Source organism: Nomascus leucogenys, chromosome 6 (assembly GCF_006542625.1).
Source record: "Nomascus leucogenys isolate Asia chromosome 6, Asia_NLE_v1, whole genome shotgun sequence".
Classification (NCBI taxonomy): Eukaryota; Metazoa; Chordata; class Mammalia; order Primates; family Hylobatidae; genus Nomascus; species Nomascus leucogenys.
Window position 1 is genome coordinate 87,663,253 of NC_044386.1, and position 15,365 is coordinate 87,678,617.

At 53.1% G+C, this 15,365-nt stretch overlaps 1 protein-coding gene across 1 annotated transcript in view; it reads right to left on the reverse strand.

Moving 5' to 3' along the window:
* The window catches only part of ITGA11 (integrin subunit alpha 11), a 133,704-nt gene that overhangs the window by 32,954 nt on the left and 85,385 nt on the right, over positions 1 to 15,365 (reverse strand). The window contains exons 11-12 of the mRNA XM_003267148.4: positions 6,313 to 6,457; positions 2,501 to 2,649 (exon numbers count right to left, since the gene is read on the reverse strand). Of these exons, the coding sequence (XP_003267196.3) occupies positions 2,501 to 2,649; positions 6,313 to 6,457 (294 nt within the window). The remainder of the gene's footprint in view (positions 1 to 2,500; positions 2,650 to 6,312; positions 6,458 to 15,365) is intronic.

The window sequence follows — 15,365 nt, forward strand, 5'->3', positions numbered from 1 at the left end:
ATCCTCCCATCTCAGCCTCCTGAGTAGGTGGGACCACAGGCACTTGCCACCACACCTGGCTGTTTTAAAAAATTATTTGTAGAGATGGGGTCTCACTATGTTGCCCAGGCTGGTCTGGAACTCCTTCGCTTCAGTGATCCTCCCACCTCAGCCTCTCAAAGTGCTGGGATTACAGGTGTGAGCCACTGTTTTTAATTTTTGATGTTATAAATCATTCTGGCATTAGCATCGTGGATGGTGAATTATGATTTCTTTCAGTGTCTGAGCACTTGCTGTGCTCCCCTTCCATTTGGGGTGCAGTGCTCCCCACTTCAGTGAGGGCACCATCCACCCCCTCATCAGAAACCCAGAAACCCTGACTCCACCCTCCACCTCTCCCACCTGTAAACCTGCCAGCAAGTCCTACCTGGTGGGTGCCAATTCGCCAACTGCTCCCCGCTACTTCTTCCCTAGGTGAGGCGCCTTCTAAAGGGCCTTCCAGCCTCAGGCTGGCCCCTTCAGCCCACCCCCATGGCAGCTGGCGTGGCCTCTAACACCACTCCACCTCTTGCTTTTGGGGTAGCATATAAACTCTCCAGCAGGACCGTGCTGGACCAGCCTCCCTCCCCAGCCTCTGTCCCCACAAGCTCCTGCTCCCAACGCAGTGCTCCCGGGTCCTGCCAAACTGAGTTATTTCTCTTCTCCAAAAGCCCCAGGCCTTGGCCGGCTTCCAGGCTTCCCTCTGCACAAGCTTTTCTCTTGCATGCACTCCCCGCCCCTGTGTCCTCCCCAGACCATCCCCTGCCATCCCTCAAGTCTCAGCTGACGTGTCACTTCCTGTTAGAAGCTGTCCTTGACCTTCTCCACTCTGCTCCCTGCCCCTTTTCCATGTGCCTTCAGCTCCACACTCCTCCCACCAGCCCCCGCTCCCTCTGCTGGGAGCCTCATGAGGGTGGGCATTGAGCCTGCTGTATTCCCTCTTGGCCAGGGTACTGTGCCTGGTACACAGAAGGTACTTAATTAATGCATATTGGATCACTGGGTAGTTAGGAAAGGGGAAGGCACCCTGTTTGTGGACAAGCCCTGTGTGGGATGGTTTATAGCCTTGGGTTAGCTCATGTGAGCCCCACGCTGCTAGAAGAGAGAGTCATCCTCATTTTACAAGGGAAGGAACCAAAACTCAGAGAATTGGAGTTGCTTGCCCAAGGTCAGAAGGCCGGTCACCTGGTCACTGCCAAGCTGGTTGGAACTGGGGTCTGTCTGGCACCCTGGCCCGTGACTCTGCCTACCCCGTCTATCTCTGGCTTAGCGTGTTTTCAGAAGAAATCTATTCTCAAGGATTAAAACTTTTAACTGAGGAGGAAGATAAAAAATTTAGAAGAGAGGAAAGGGAAATAATACACATGGGTGGGAGAGGGAAGAGATGTGCCTACACGAAGTAACTAAGAAGTGGACAGAGAGCAAGTGAGGGAGGGGGCAGGAGAAATTTGTGTAAATATACGGCCTCAGCTATGTGGGTCACCGCGATTTGGAATTCACTTAATTTAGCTGCCTTCAGCACTGCGGTTTCTCCTTCGGATGTTGGAGGCGGAACTGGGCAGGAAAAATGTCATAAATTCATCAGCAAATTCCCTCCAGCTCTCAAGGTCTAGCTCTCGATTCCCAAAAGAGCTGGCCCTGGGTGAGCGTGGGCAGGCAGGGTGGAGGGTGAGAGCTGAGCCGCCTGGGATGGCCTGCACCCAATAGACAGGAGGAGGAATGGCGGGAGGGTGGCGCTCTGCAGTGAGAGGGATTTAGGTTAGACCTGGTGAGAAGCGGATTCTCACAGTGACAGGCCAAGGGCAGTCAGAGACTCAGGAGACAGGGCTGTTCCCAGGTTCAGGAGAGCCGACAGGGAGCTGGGGACAACGTGGAAGGGCCTGGACAGCGCTCAGCTCTGGCCTGTAGAGGGCACGGATGCTGCCGGTTAGGAGGAGCCCAGGCCTGATTTGGGGGTTATTGGGGGTCAGGAGGTGGCATGATGCAGGCAGCCCCACCAAGAGGGTTCTTGGCTTGACCCAGTCATGAATTCGCCATAGAACCCTGGAAAAGCCACCTTGCTTCCCAGGAGCCCAGTTTTCCTCTGCGCTGGAAGTGACTTGGATTGGAGTCCTGTTTTTACTACCAATGACTCTTATCATAGCTTTCCAATTTGCATTCATCACTGTCCAACACAGGACTCTTAGCAGCACAGTGTGGTTGCCAACCATCTCCCTGTGGGACAATGGCATTGGCAGCCTTCCCATTCCGCATTGCTTCCATTCCAGGAAAAGGGAAGCAGCTGGCATCTTGGAGGACCCATGGGGCCTTCTGTGCATGGATGCGCACTCCTGCCACTCCTGGCAGCATGAAGGTGGCTGGAGGAACGTGACTGCCCTTTGGGGCACCCAGTGCCCCAGGCATGCCTGTATTTACTGCCCTCCCATTTGTCTGATCCACCCCCTCTTCCCTGCATCCCTGCCCCAGGCTCCCCCTCCATTACCTGCTGGCCCCGCAGAGCCTGGTGGATGGTGAGGCTCCGGTTGTTGTGCATGGTGAACAGGATGACTTTGCCCGTGTGGTTGAACCGGGGAGCTCCGGCCACATACACCCGCCCCTGCCTGGAGGACACGACCGATGTGACTGTGTACCCTGCCACAGGAGGAAACAGGCTGATCTTTGGCACCGTGTCCTCGGCAGGCCTTGCTCGGCCTGGTGCGTGGCTCGGCCGTGCCAGAGGATGGGCCAGTGATGGGGTAGGTTCAGGGCCAGCTGAGTAGATTCAATCATGCAGGGCCATAATTCCTAGGGGCAACTGGGGAGGCCTGGAAGAGGCAGGGCCCAGGAAGGGGGTTTGGAGGGTAGGGAGGACTCACTACACCTCAGCCCCTACCGGAGAAAATAAAGGAAGCCAGGTGGGGCTGCTAAAAGACTAACTTGAAATGCACACATCCCTCCTTCACCTGCTCATGAGCACAGCGGAGGGCAACGGGGAGTAGGGCAGACTCTAGCCTCACTTCAGTTAATACTGGGGAGACTTTGTTTGAAGACTTGGTTTCGACCAATCTTCACTCTTGGGGACTAACCAGTGTTCTCTTTATTACCACAAACGCCTGTTAAGTGGCTCACTGATGACTAGGGTATTAGCTGTAAACGTGGAAGGAATTGGTCTGCTTCAGATATTTACATGGGGTCTCAGGGATTCTTGCAGCCCCAAAGCTTTGCAGACTCAAAGGAGGAAGCTCCTAGGCTCTTGTCACTCCCATACATACAGCATGCCAAAGAGAAAGAAATGGAACCCCAGGGGCTCTTTTGGAAAGGCTGCCAATCCCTGCTCCCGGTATGGGTGTGCCTGATCACTGTGAATGTCAAGTCGCCCACCCAGTACCCAGGAAGCAAATGTGCAGCAACTTCAGGCAACTCTCCTGAAAGTGGGCTCCAGCAGGTGTGGAAAGCCGATGGCATCCCAGAATCCCACTTTCTGCCAGATAATCTTGGATCCCAGATTTTAGATGAGTGTTGGACTTTGTTGACAGTTCCTGGGCTGTTTCTGGGGAACAGATGTCTCCTGCAATGCACGTATGTGAGTGTGTGTGTGTGCACATATATGCGTGTGCATCTGTGTATCTGTGTGTGTAACACTGTCACTTGGGTCCCATTGGCTGCTTCCAGAGTGGCTACAGGGTGTACAGATGAGCTGACTCAGTGCCCGGGGGTGAACCGCTCTGGTTCCAGACACAACAGTTTTCACTCTTGAGGCTGTACTTTGGGAAATGAGGCTTGACAGGTCCATAATACCAAGACCTCACAAGGGGTGGCTAACATGGCCATGTATTTAGAGCAACCATTAATATATGGGTGGGTGGGCTTAGCCTTGTGGTGTGGAGCAAAGGTTTCTTCTGAGCTGAGCCCTCAGCGGCACTACTGAAAACGTTCTTAGTTGGTCTTGGGTTTCTGGGCCTGCTTGGAAGGAGGGGCACTGAGACGCAGTTTGGGGTCCAAGTGTCCTCTGGGCAGCTGTGGGTCAGCATTCAAAGCTCACAGAGCTTCCTGCCTTCCAGCTGTCTGTGGGCAGCACCTTTGGTATCCAGGCAACTCTCTGGCCAGCAGGAAGGGCCATTCTGAGGCTGGGCCAGCCTCCCTGAAGGCCTGATGAAAGGGTAGGGCCATGGCCTGAAATTTATACTGCACCCCCAGTGGAGGCTGGGAGCTAGCCTCCTGGTCTCCTTCCCCTGGAGTGCTCGTCTCCCTTGAAACACAGGAGGAATCTCCCAGCAGGCATCTCTGCCCCAGCAGAGAGCCCAGACACTGCTCTCACTGGATGACTCCTAGACGAAGGAGGAGGAGGAGGAGAAAAGGCACTCCAAGACCCCCACCCAAGGCAGTGACTGTGGCTAAGGCATGACAGCTGGGCCTCATGAGTGTCCATCAGCCAAGCTCCACCCCATCAGGGTCTTCTGGGAGGGGAAGCAGGGTGGCTCTGCTGGGCCAGGGGGATATTCATCCTGCTGAGCTCTCACTCAGATACGTTCAATAGCTCCCTGTTGCCAACATGAAAAAGCTCAAACATCTTAACCTGGCATTCGAGGCCTCCTGCTAAAGCCTATCCTAACCTTCCCTCTCCTCCATGTTCCCACTTCTGCCCCCTGCTCCAGCCACACTCATCTACTTCTTGGGTCCTGAAATAGCCTGGTACTTCCCACACGTCCCTCCTTTTCCTGGCCCTTCTTGGCTTATTTGAAATGTCCCCTGCGGTGGAGACCTTGTGTAGGCTCCAGCTCCTACACAGTGGGTCCCGAGTGTACCAGCTCGCTGGACCATGGCCAACCACATCGTTTCTCTGACTCACTTGGAATTAGCCTCATGGGCCCTGGGACACCCTGATGTGATCTGCCTTGCTGTTTAATGCCTCTGGCACCTCCACCTTGCACCCCTTCTTTGGTTTCCTCACTTCCAGCACAGTGCTGTGTGCTTGGGAGGAAACACAATGAAACACGAGTCATTCTAGTTGCTAGTTAAAGGGTTGCTAGCCTTTGTTCTTCCAGCATCTTTCCCAGTGTTTGAGCATTTGCCAAGGTAAGGACTCCAATCTTTCTCTCCTTTATTTGTGCTTTTATCTGAGCTCCTACCTCAATTGTGTTATAATTATCTGCGCACATGTCTGTGTCTCCCACTGGCCAGGAAGCAGCTTGAGGGCAGGCGCTATGTCCTGCTTACCACGGCACTTTAGCACGGCACTCTGATAGCATCAACCGCAGGTGCTATGCAATTCAGGTTTCACACCTTGCGAATTAAATGGAACGCAGGCCCTAGGGCCAGGTGCTGTTGGGAAACTTCTAGGGATCTACACTTCTGAATTTTCTAGCACAGTCCTGATTGCAGCATTTTGCCCTTTTGTCAGCTGAGGGTCCCATGGTTGGGGATAGAAAACAGGGTAACCACAGTGTGGGCAGAGTCATAGGCAGGGTATTGGCGAAAGAGCTGAGGAACAAAGGTCGGGATGGGATGAAGCATCAGAGAGATGGACGCATGGACAGATTCGCTGTCCACTCTGGGTGGCCCAAGTCCACGGAGGAGTGGCATCCGAGGAGGCCTCAGTGAGGAGTAACTTCACAGATAGTGGACTTGGTTCAGAAATTCTGAAAGACCCAGAGACAGTGGGGACCCTGAACATCATCCCCCTTGCCGCCCTCCCCTCTGGCCCTTCCTTTAGAAAGGAACAAGCCATGGCGAATGGGACATGGCTGGGGATGGCCAGGTGACTGCTCCTGCAGAGCTGGAAGGTGACTGTGGCCAGCAGGCTAAGGCCTCGCTGCTGGGACCTTCACCATCAATGATTTGCGCTTCTCTCTAGACATCCACTCCCAGAGTGCTTCATGGGCAGCGACTTCTGCCTTGATTATGAACATTAAGAAATAAAAATGAATGCAGGTTCCACTCGACTTGCGTTTTGCCTTCGGGAGGCAGGCTCAGTGTACTGGAACCCTAGCAAGCCCCAAAAGCTTTAAAGGCACAACAACAGCTGACCCAGAGTCTAGAAGCACCAAATGAAACACATTGAAGGGAGCGGGGAACTGCTTGTCCTTTATTCTACCTATTTATGGAGAGCCTGTTACACGCTGGGCATGGTGCTGGGCGCGGTGGATACCAGGGTGGAGAGGAAGTGCCCCCGGGGATGCTTCAGAGTTGGGTGCTTGAATCAGCCCAGAATATACACAGCAGGCCCCTCACTCGTATGTGGGCTGGGGGTTCTGCAGCCCCTGGGTGCCCTCCGAGCCCACCACCCGCCAGCCTCCCCTCACTCTGCGCGCTTACCCAGGTATGCACCGTGGTTCTTGAGCTCCTCGGGGAACTCTTTCAGGTAAGACTCGCGGAGAGGAATGACCTTCCCGGCACTCGTCTCCTTTAGCACAGCTCCATTCCAGTCATAGGCACCAACGGCTCCCAGCAGAACCCCATCCTGGCATTGGGGAGGGGACGCACATCAGCACCTGCTGTTGCCAGCAGCCACATCAGGTCCTGTGACCAGCGACGCCTCCTCCAGCCACCTCGGGCACCTTCTCCTGGGTGCCAGCCACATCAGGTCCTGTGACCAGTGACGCCTCCGCCAGCCACCTCGGGCACCTTCTCCTGGGTGCATTATTTAGCAACCTAACTTCTGGCTGGGGCTCCTGGCTTTTGAATGAGCCAAGGAGGCTTTCTTGCCCCATTCCATCCTTAGCACAAAATGGGTCAAACTGATCCCAAGGACAGGAATTTAGGGAAAAAGGAGTGTTCTAGAAACAAACTCTAAATCCAGAGCCAAACCTCTATCCCTCCTTGGGCTTCAAAACCCTCTAGGGACCGTCTCGCCACTGTCCACTCCTTCTGACACACATTGAAGGAGGGAAAGGGCCCCCTGCACTTGCCCTTCTTCAATATTTCTTTGCAGTGTCTGAGTTGCTTCCCTGCATGTAAATCCTACTCCTTGGTTTCTTCAGCAAACATTCACTGAGGTCTCCTTTGTGCCAGGCATTTGTTTGGTGCCAGGGATATTGTTCCCCGCCCCCTGCCCCCCCACCCACCACCAACAGAGCTTGAAGATACAAAAAAAAAAATACTCAACAAACATGCAGTTGCAAACTGTGATCAATGCAATCAGAGAAAACCACAGTGAGGCTGAATCTAGATTGAGATGGGGGTCAGGAAAAGTCTTCGAGGATGTCATGTTTACCCGTGCACCTGAAAGATGGGTAGAGCCAGAGAGAAAGAAGAGCTGGAGAAAAGGGCCAGAACAGTCTGTGCAAAGGCCCTGAGGCTGGAGAGAGCGCAGAGCCTTTGTTCATAAGGAACTGAACGCTGTTTGATGGGGCTGGAGCACCAAGTAAGAGGGGCAGAGAGCCTTGACATGAGGCTGGACAGATAAGCCAGGGCCACCTCCATGACAGCCAGCACCCACGGCACTGGTGCTTCTGCTTGTTTCTCAGGGCCCGGAGGGTCTTGTTCTACCCACCAGTTGCAGGACAAGGGGAAGCTGCAATGCTTGGGCAGGAAGACAGGAAACTCTGGCTCCTTGAGGCAAAGTTTCCAGGTTACTGACCCCATGGCCCTTTCTTGAAGACTGGGTCCTCTCACCCTCTCTCTCCTGTATCCCCAATCCCCCGCTTCAGCAATCGACATACCTACTGGGTACAGGCAGACAAACAGCCAGCACTTGGAAGAGGAAGGAAAATGACCAGGGACGATGAGGGGCCCAAGGAAGGTGGTGGAAACAGGGAAGGGCTGCCTTCTGGGTTACCTTGGTGATTACAGGGGTGGGGGCAGACTGTCTGGATCCCAGCTTTGGGCCTTTCAAAACACAGGCTGGTAAAGTCACCACTGTCTCCCACGGAGCCTTCCCTGAGCCCGGCTGCCTGGGTAAGCTTGAGATTCCCACCGCTTTACAGAGTCAAGCTGATCTTATCAAAGGGTTAACAAATCCTAACCCTTCAGAGGTAGAACTGACTGTTCAGACAGAATGTTTTTACAGCTATAAATAAGCTGGTCTTGGGAGAGTCGATGTGCTTGGTTACGTTTCACACTGCACTTTCTAATTAGCCTTCTTCCTCCTACTCTGCTCGAGCCTCAGCCTAGGAGGCTCTGACAGTTTGTCTGGGCCAGGACGGGAGCCAGGAACTCACATATTTGCTGTCCACAAAGTCACCGCCAACATTCCTGCACGTGGGGTGTGCTCTATTCTTTCTCATCCGGCTGCCCATTCGGGCCCAGGGGCCCCGTGAAATCAGAAGGACAGATGTTCATTATCTGCACTTGACAAATGAGCCGTTGAGGTTCAGAGGGGGAAGGGACTTGCCCGAGGTCACACAGCAAGTCAGAGGCAGGGCTGGGGCTTTGGCCAGAGAGGTGAGTAGGGCAGAGAAGAAAACACCGATCTGTTTCCCCAAAGGCTGCTGTGGGTCCAGCTTTCCATTTTCCACCTGAACTCTCCTGAGGGGGGAGTGCAGTATTTGGGGTCTGACTTTCTTCCTTCCTTTCCTCCCTCTCTCTGCCTGCTGAGTCCAAGTTTATAACTACAGACCAGGCTTCTGTGCTTCATGGACAGGCCTTTGAAGATGAATTTCTGGCTCTGCAGATGACAGGGAGCCTCTGTGATGTACTGAGAAGGGCTGGCTTGGTCCAGGGGCCTGGGATTCAGCTGGGGAGACCCCTCATGCTGACTCTCCTTGTGGGAGCTTGGGGAATTCCGTTGTGACTTCTGGGTTTGGCAACACTTGGCCAGGCGATCGCTTACAGTCTCCCACCTCATCCCATTTTAACCCTGGCAGCAGCTGCAGTCTTGGGCCTGCAGAGGGAGGCCCTTTCCTGAGAGTGAATTTGTTGTGGCCACGGAGAGTCTTCTGAGGATGGGGACACTGTGAGGAGCAGAAAGGTTAAGGCCACTGAAGCAAACCTCAGTATGTCACAATCTCTTCCCAGCTGGGGAAGCCCAGACATTTTGAGTTTAGAAAAATCTAGAAGGGTGGGGAAAAAAAAGGATAAGGGACCAAATCCTTAATAGGGGAAGTCAGGAACGTGGGCCCAGCTGGCAAACAAACAGTGGGCATTCCCAGGAAGAGCTGTGTCTCCCGCTCCACAGGCCTGGCACGGGTTTCCTGTTTTATAGCCTCCTCTCCTATCTGGGGCCACCTGGGCTCCCACCAGATATTACTGGGGTGTGCCTGGGTGGCCTTGCGTGAGGTGACTTTCCCCACAAGCTGATTTTCCAGGCGTTCTGTGCAGACATGAGGTCGCAGGCTTGGCAGCTGTCAGAAGGTCTGAGGCCACGCTGTGCCTTCCCAAAGGACATTGTAGCCCTGGCACCTGCAGTGTGTGTAGCTCCCACCACCAGACCCTGCCAGCTCAGCTCTCAGCTGCCCTCTGACCTGGCCTCTGAGGCACTCTTGCCTTCCCAGCTGAGCTGCGTGCTCCCAGGGCATGTGACCATATCTCTCAAAGCTCTGTGTTCCGGCCAGTCCATATCCCAAGCCAGGGTTGGATCACAGCCCTGGCAGTGCAGGCAGCATGGTCTAAGGCAGTGCTGCTCAGCCGGGGCGGGTTTGTGCCCTAGGAGATATTTGGTTGTTACAGCTGGGGGTAGTGGTGGGGGTGCTACTGGCGTCTAGTGAGTCGAGACTAGAGATGCTGCTAACCATTCTACAATGCATGAGATGATCCCTTTACGGCAGAGTTATCCAGCCCAAGATGTCACTAGGACAGAGGTGGAGGATCCCTGGCCTGGTGGTGAGAGCAGGAAGGAGCTCTGGAGTCAGAGGCTTCTGAGTTCCACTTCCAGCTCAGAGCTTCTAGCTGTGTGACCCCTGGGCAAGTTCTTCTCTCTCTCTCTCTCTCTCTCTGAACCTTGAATTCCTCAGCTGTAAAATAGTTCTGTTGTGAGAATCAGCATTTTTAATTCTTAGCAGGGTGCTTTGGCAGCCAGTGAGTACTTGGTACACGGGAGCTCTTCTCGTTCGTGAATCCATCTGTAAGCATCTCCCCGGTGGTTGGGAGTCGAAGAATCAGGTGTCACAGTCACGTTCGTCATTGTGGTAGTGTGTGAGAAGTGCTCTGATGGAGTCAGGGACCGGTTATTTTGGCAGTCCCAGGAGCAGGTGAACAACTGAGAGAGGGGATGAGTGCATAGCGGGGTTAGGAAAGGCTTTTAAGAAAATCTTACTTGATTTATTAGTAAGTCTCAAAATGAACACTTCCAGTTCCAAGTCTTGATTCGATTTCACAAATATTCTTCAGACATCTACTGAGACAAGCTCAGAGAGGTCAAATGATTTTTCTGAGCCCACACTGCCAGCCAGTACTTCCCTCTTGCCCAGCAGTCATGGAATTTGGATACCAGATGCCAGCAATTCTTCCTTCTAGCTCTTTTTGGCTTTTGTGAGGCAAGACTGTGGAGCCAGGTGGAGGTAGTTGCTGGTGGTGCTGTGGGCTGGTGCGATGGGAGACCCCCTAGAGGACACTGAGGCTGGCCTCCTTCCCAGACTCCCGAGATTCCATGTCAGAGTGGCTGTAGAGGGGTGAGGCTCTGTTCCCAGGAGCCCCTTCTGAGGCACATACACCATTTAGAGGGGGATTATGTTTTTTCACTAATTGCTCGGAGTCTTAGAAGGCTTGTTTCAACAAGCTTGAAGTGGACTTGAGGAAGGGATGAATGGCCAGGAGGCTTAAATGGGGTGTAGGCAGGAAAGGCCCAGAAACAGACCCTCTGCCTTTCTGTGGAGGAGGGGCCCTCACCATGTGCGGTGCTGGAATCCGGCAGCTGGGGTGAGCAGAAGGGGCCGCGGGGACCTGGGCGTGCTACACTGACTGCTCATTCCCCATCAGAGAGTTGGTTGTCTCCTGTCAGAGGCCCTGGGAAAGAGGCCCAGGAGTGGGCACTGGGGCACAGCCTGAGGATGTGGGGCCGGGCTTAGGAGGACCCGAATGAACCAGAAATGATTCCTGCCACTGGGAGACAACTTGCAAACCACTGGGACCAGTGTGGCAGAGGACCTCAGCCGCTGTGTCCTGGACTCCCGGGGAGAGGGCCAGGAGACCATCTTGACTGCCTGCCCAGCCTGGCAGGTGGAGGAGTCTATTGTTTAGGTCTAGGGGGGCACAGGAGGGGTTTACAGCTTCCACAGGTCAACCCCTCAATTCACCATTATCCATCAGCTTCTCTCATTTCTTGTTGAATCAGATACGCAAAACCAGTTCAAATGCGAAACCCTTAGGGAAGATTACACCTCTAAAGCTTCAGCCACTAAGAACCTTAGCAAATAGCCAATACCCTTCATTGTCTAGACCTCAATCCCAGGAGGGCCTGTGGGATGGGCACAGGCTGAAGAGGCAGGAGGGTGGCTGGGGTAGCTCGTCTGGGATGTTTATACCTCCAGAGGGGGACTAGACGCGAAGACTGTAATCCCATGGGCCTTGAGGGGACGATGCGGAGGGAGAAAGAGGACTACAAATAATTGATGCGCATGGGTGACGGTGCTGCAGAGGACCCTCCCACACAGGGCTCAGCTGAACTTGACCTATTTCAAAACAGAACTGAGCACTGGTCCTGTTAGGTCATCATGTGCAGGGTAAGTGACCTCACCTTTAGGTACAAGAGAAAAAGGATCTCTTCCCATCTTGGGTGAGTCACCAAGGTTTCTGTGTAGACAAGATCTACCCTGATAAAACTGCTTCCTTCTGTAAACTTTTGGAGTTAGGACAGATTTAGGATTCCAGTGTAGGAAGGCGGATGCGAAATCCCTCCAGCTGAGCCCCGTGTGGGAGGGTCCTCTGCACACCGTCACCCATGCGCATCAATTCTTTGTAGTCCTCTTTCTCCCTCTGCATCTTCCCCTCAAGGCCGATGGGATTACAGAGTCTTAGAGTCTAGTCCCCCTCTGGAGGTGTGAATCCCTTCTCCTAGCTTTCTGGCAGATTGTTGCAGCTCCTGCTTGATTACCCAGCTTGACAGGTAGTTCACTACCTCAGCAGACAGTCAGCACTAATGGAAGCCACTCTGGCTCTTAGTGACCTTTGCGTTCATTTCCAAATGCTAATGGAAGCATTAGCTTAAAAATCTACTCCAAAGTTTGACCAGGGATCCACAGCTAGCCTTCCTGATGGTAATTTTTGGAATATTTTCTTTCCCCTTTCTGCAAATCAAGACTAGAGTTTCCAGCTCCCCGGGTTTTCCCAACGGCTCAGACGTTTTGCCTTCAGCCTGGAATGTAATGTTTTGGGGCCCTGGACTCTGTGGGTATCCAGGTGATGTGTTGGGGTCTCCCCTCTACCCTGGGCTCTGGTCCCTTCTCTCTCCTGTTGTTTTTACCCTTGCTAATTTGAAGACTGGTTTCCTTGCTCATTAAGACGGCAGCAAACCAAGCAAGGAGGAGCCGGGCCTCTCTTCTGCCATCGGAGAACATTCTGCTAGGGATCTCTCCTTCTAACAGAACTAAACAGGCCCGCGGAAGCCTCAGGCTCCTTCAGTAGCTTTTTAGGCAGCAGCTGTTTGAGACCATCTGTGGCGCTTCCGGCAGGGAGGAAGCCTGGGGGCTTGCCTGGGAGACAGACATGCTCAGGGCAAAGTGCAAAGGCTGGACCCAATAGCCCTGATCCCCAGAGAGGCCTAACTGACCCTGAGAGCTGAGGAGCTGCACTCCTGGGGACGGGATGGCTGTGGCCAATCATGATGGCATCAGCGGCCTGGCACTGAAAGACATCCTTGCTCTAAAATAGCCCCCCAGTGGCCGGTCACAGGGCCAGCAAGCCCATCATGTGTGCACCATTCCTGTGCATTTGAAAGGTTTTTTTGTTTTGTTTTGTTTTGTTTTTTAATATGAAAGAGTCTCAGATTCAAATGCGATCGTTGTCTCTCTCAAAGTCAAATTAGATGAAAATGTCAGGGGTGGTGGAAGAACTAGGGTATGCAAAAGAGGCAAGCTGGGTCCCTGTGTCAGGGGTGATGGAAGAACTAGGGTATATGGGAGAAGCAAGCTGCATCCCTCTGCCTGGGGAACAGAGAGGTTGAGCATATGTGGAAGGGGCTGCACATGGCAGTCATGACCTTGACGTGACCAAAGTCATGTGCTGGGGCTGTGAGCTCCTGGGTCTCCCCACTCTGGAAGCTGGGGAATCTGTTGATCCTGCAAGGACTCACCTTGCTCAACACTGAACTGCCGGGGCCATTTTCAAGGCTCAGATCAAGCTTCCCTGAGTACCTGAAGCCCATTTTAATGTCCTCTTCTTTTTAGATTTCCCGATTCCTAGACACAGATCATGATTTTAGAAGCAGGACAGTGAGCTTATTATTTAAGTCTTTCTCCCTAACTAGGCTATGAATGGCTGTCAGGTGAAACGGTTCTTTAATGTACCTGGTACAGAGCCTGACACACATGAAGATACTAAAAAAATGGCTGTAGAATGGACAAAGGAAACACTGGGACATTCATTTTCTCTTCTGTCCCCAACACCAGGGCTGACCTCTGAGCTGTGCCAGGATGTCGCCCAGTGTGTGTTCACAATGCTCACTATTCTCCTGCCTACTGCCACCCAGGACTGCTGAAATCCGTGTCCTTTAGGGGCAGCTCGAGTGCCAAGCCCTCCCTGGATCTTTCCCTGACCACTCCTTCTTTTAGTGGAGGCCCTTCCTTCTATACTACCTTGATCACGTTGCTTTGGTTAACATTAGACACGTACATGTCTCCCTCCATCCCCTGCATTGAGCAGGGGGTCTTCACAGGGGATCTTCAGATGGGGGGAGGCCTCCAGGCATTGCACACTTTTACCTAGGAGGCATCTATAGTTTCTTTCATCCTACTCTCAAAGCTAAGAACTGCCGTTCAGGATTGTTTGCAAGTTGACTCCTAGTAGCAAGAATCATTTCTGGGTCCTTTCAGCACTTTAGTGGCACTTGACAATTGCATGTAGATTTAATTAAATTGCATTTCCTTGTTGCATTTTCTAATCAGCTCTGACCTCAGAGTCTGGAGACCAGGGCTGGTCTTGCCAGAGCACATGACTCTGCTGGCCCCCATGTGAATGGATGCTCTCACCTCTCTGTGCTGGGCTCTTTACCCTCAGACTCTGAGCTCCTTGAGGGCAGGGCTCCCGCCTCTGATTCTCTGGCATCAGGCTCAGGACCCAGCACGGAGAAGGCACTGAAAAGAGTGGCTGATCCAACCACCTAAAATGGGATAACTGTCATCACCTGCCAACCTCGTAGGGCTGTTCTGGCATGAAATGAGGTGCAGGAATTTCCTGGAAAAGTTTAAACCGCTGTGCACATGTAACAGGGCTGTTATTAGGATAGGGCAGCTACATTTACATCTTGCTGTTATTCAAGACAGTGGGCATGATACTGTCCAGGTGCAGCTCAGAAAAGTCTGAGTGTGAGTGGAGTTTCCATCCATCTCCCGGCTGCATGTCACGCACATGTCCCCCTCCCCTCCAGTTTGGAAGTTCTGACTCAGACCCCCGGAGATTCCCTCTCACGGAGCAGCTGCTTGGTGTAGAGGAAAGAGCATGAGACTAATATTTTTCTCATGAATTTTACTCCAGCAGGTCACTTAACCTTCTCATGCCTCGAATTCTTTATGTGTAAACTAGGAACAAGGAGTCCTACCCTATCCAACTCACAGAGGAGTTAGGAGAGGGCAACGGGAGGATGACAGTGACATATAACTAGGATGCACTAATGGGCCTTCTCTGGTAAATTAGGAGGAATAAGTACACTCTCATGGTGCCAGCTCGGGCAGAACACACACACACACACATGCAGACACACGCACCTGGGACACCTGTCTGTGCAAAGCACACCCACAGGAGCACGTACTGATACTGACAGATGCAGTCGGTACGTTTTCCCACGTAACAATCCTGGGCAGGACTTCACAGTACATTAAGCATATTCACAGACATCGACTCTTCTGCCCCCTTGCAATCCTGGGAGGCTCCAGCCTCTCCTTATGAACCAGCACCAGGTGAAGCACACAGTGGGGGAATGATGCAGAGCCCCAGATGTCACATGTTGCTTGTGACACCACGCCCCTCCCTCTGTGGGCCAGCCCCATCCCGGGACCTCTGCAATCTGAGGCAGCACCCGCACAGTAGGGGGGGCCCTGTGAGTCACCTGCCAGAGCACAGCTGGAACATCTGGATACCCTTCCAACATTGACACGGGGACACGCCCTGGCATGTGCAGGCCACCTCGGGCACTGGAGCTATCCGAGGCACGTGCCACTGGCTTTGCCACCTTCCCTAGATTTTGCACAAGGCTCTGTGGACTGAATGGGAAGGCGCAGCCCACACCTCACAGGTGAAATTATGGGATTATTATCTGTAGTCCATTCACTTCTAAAGAG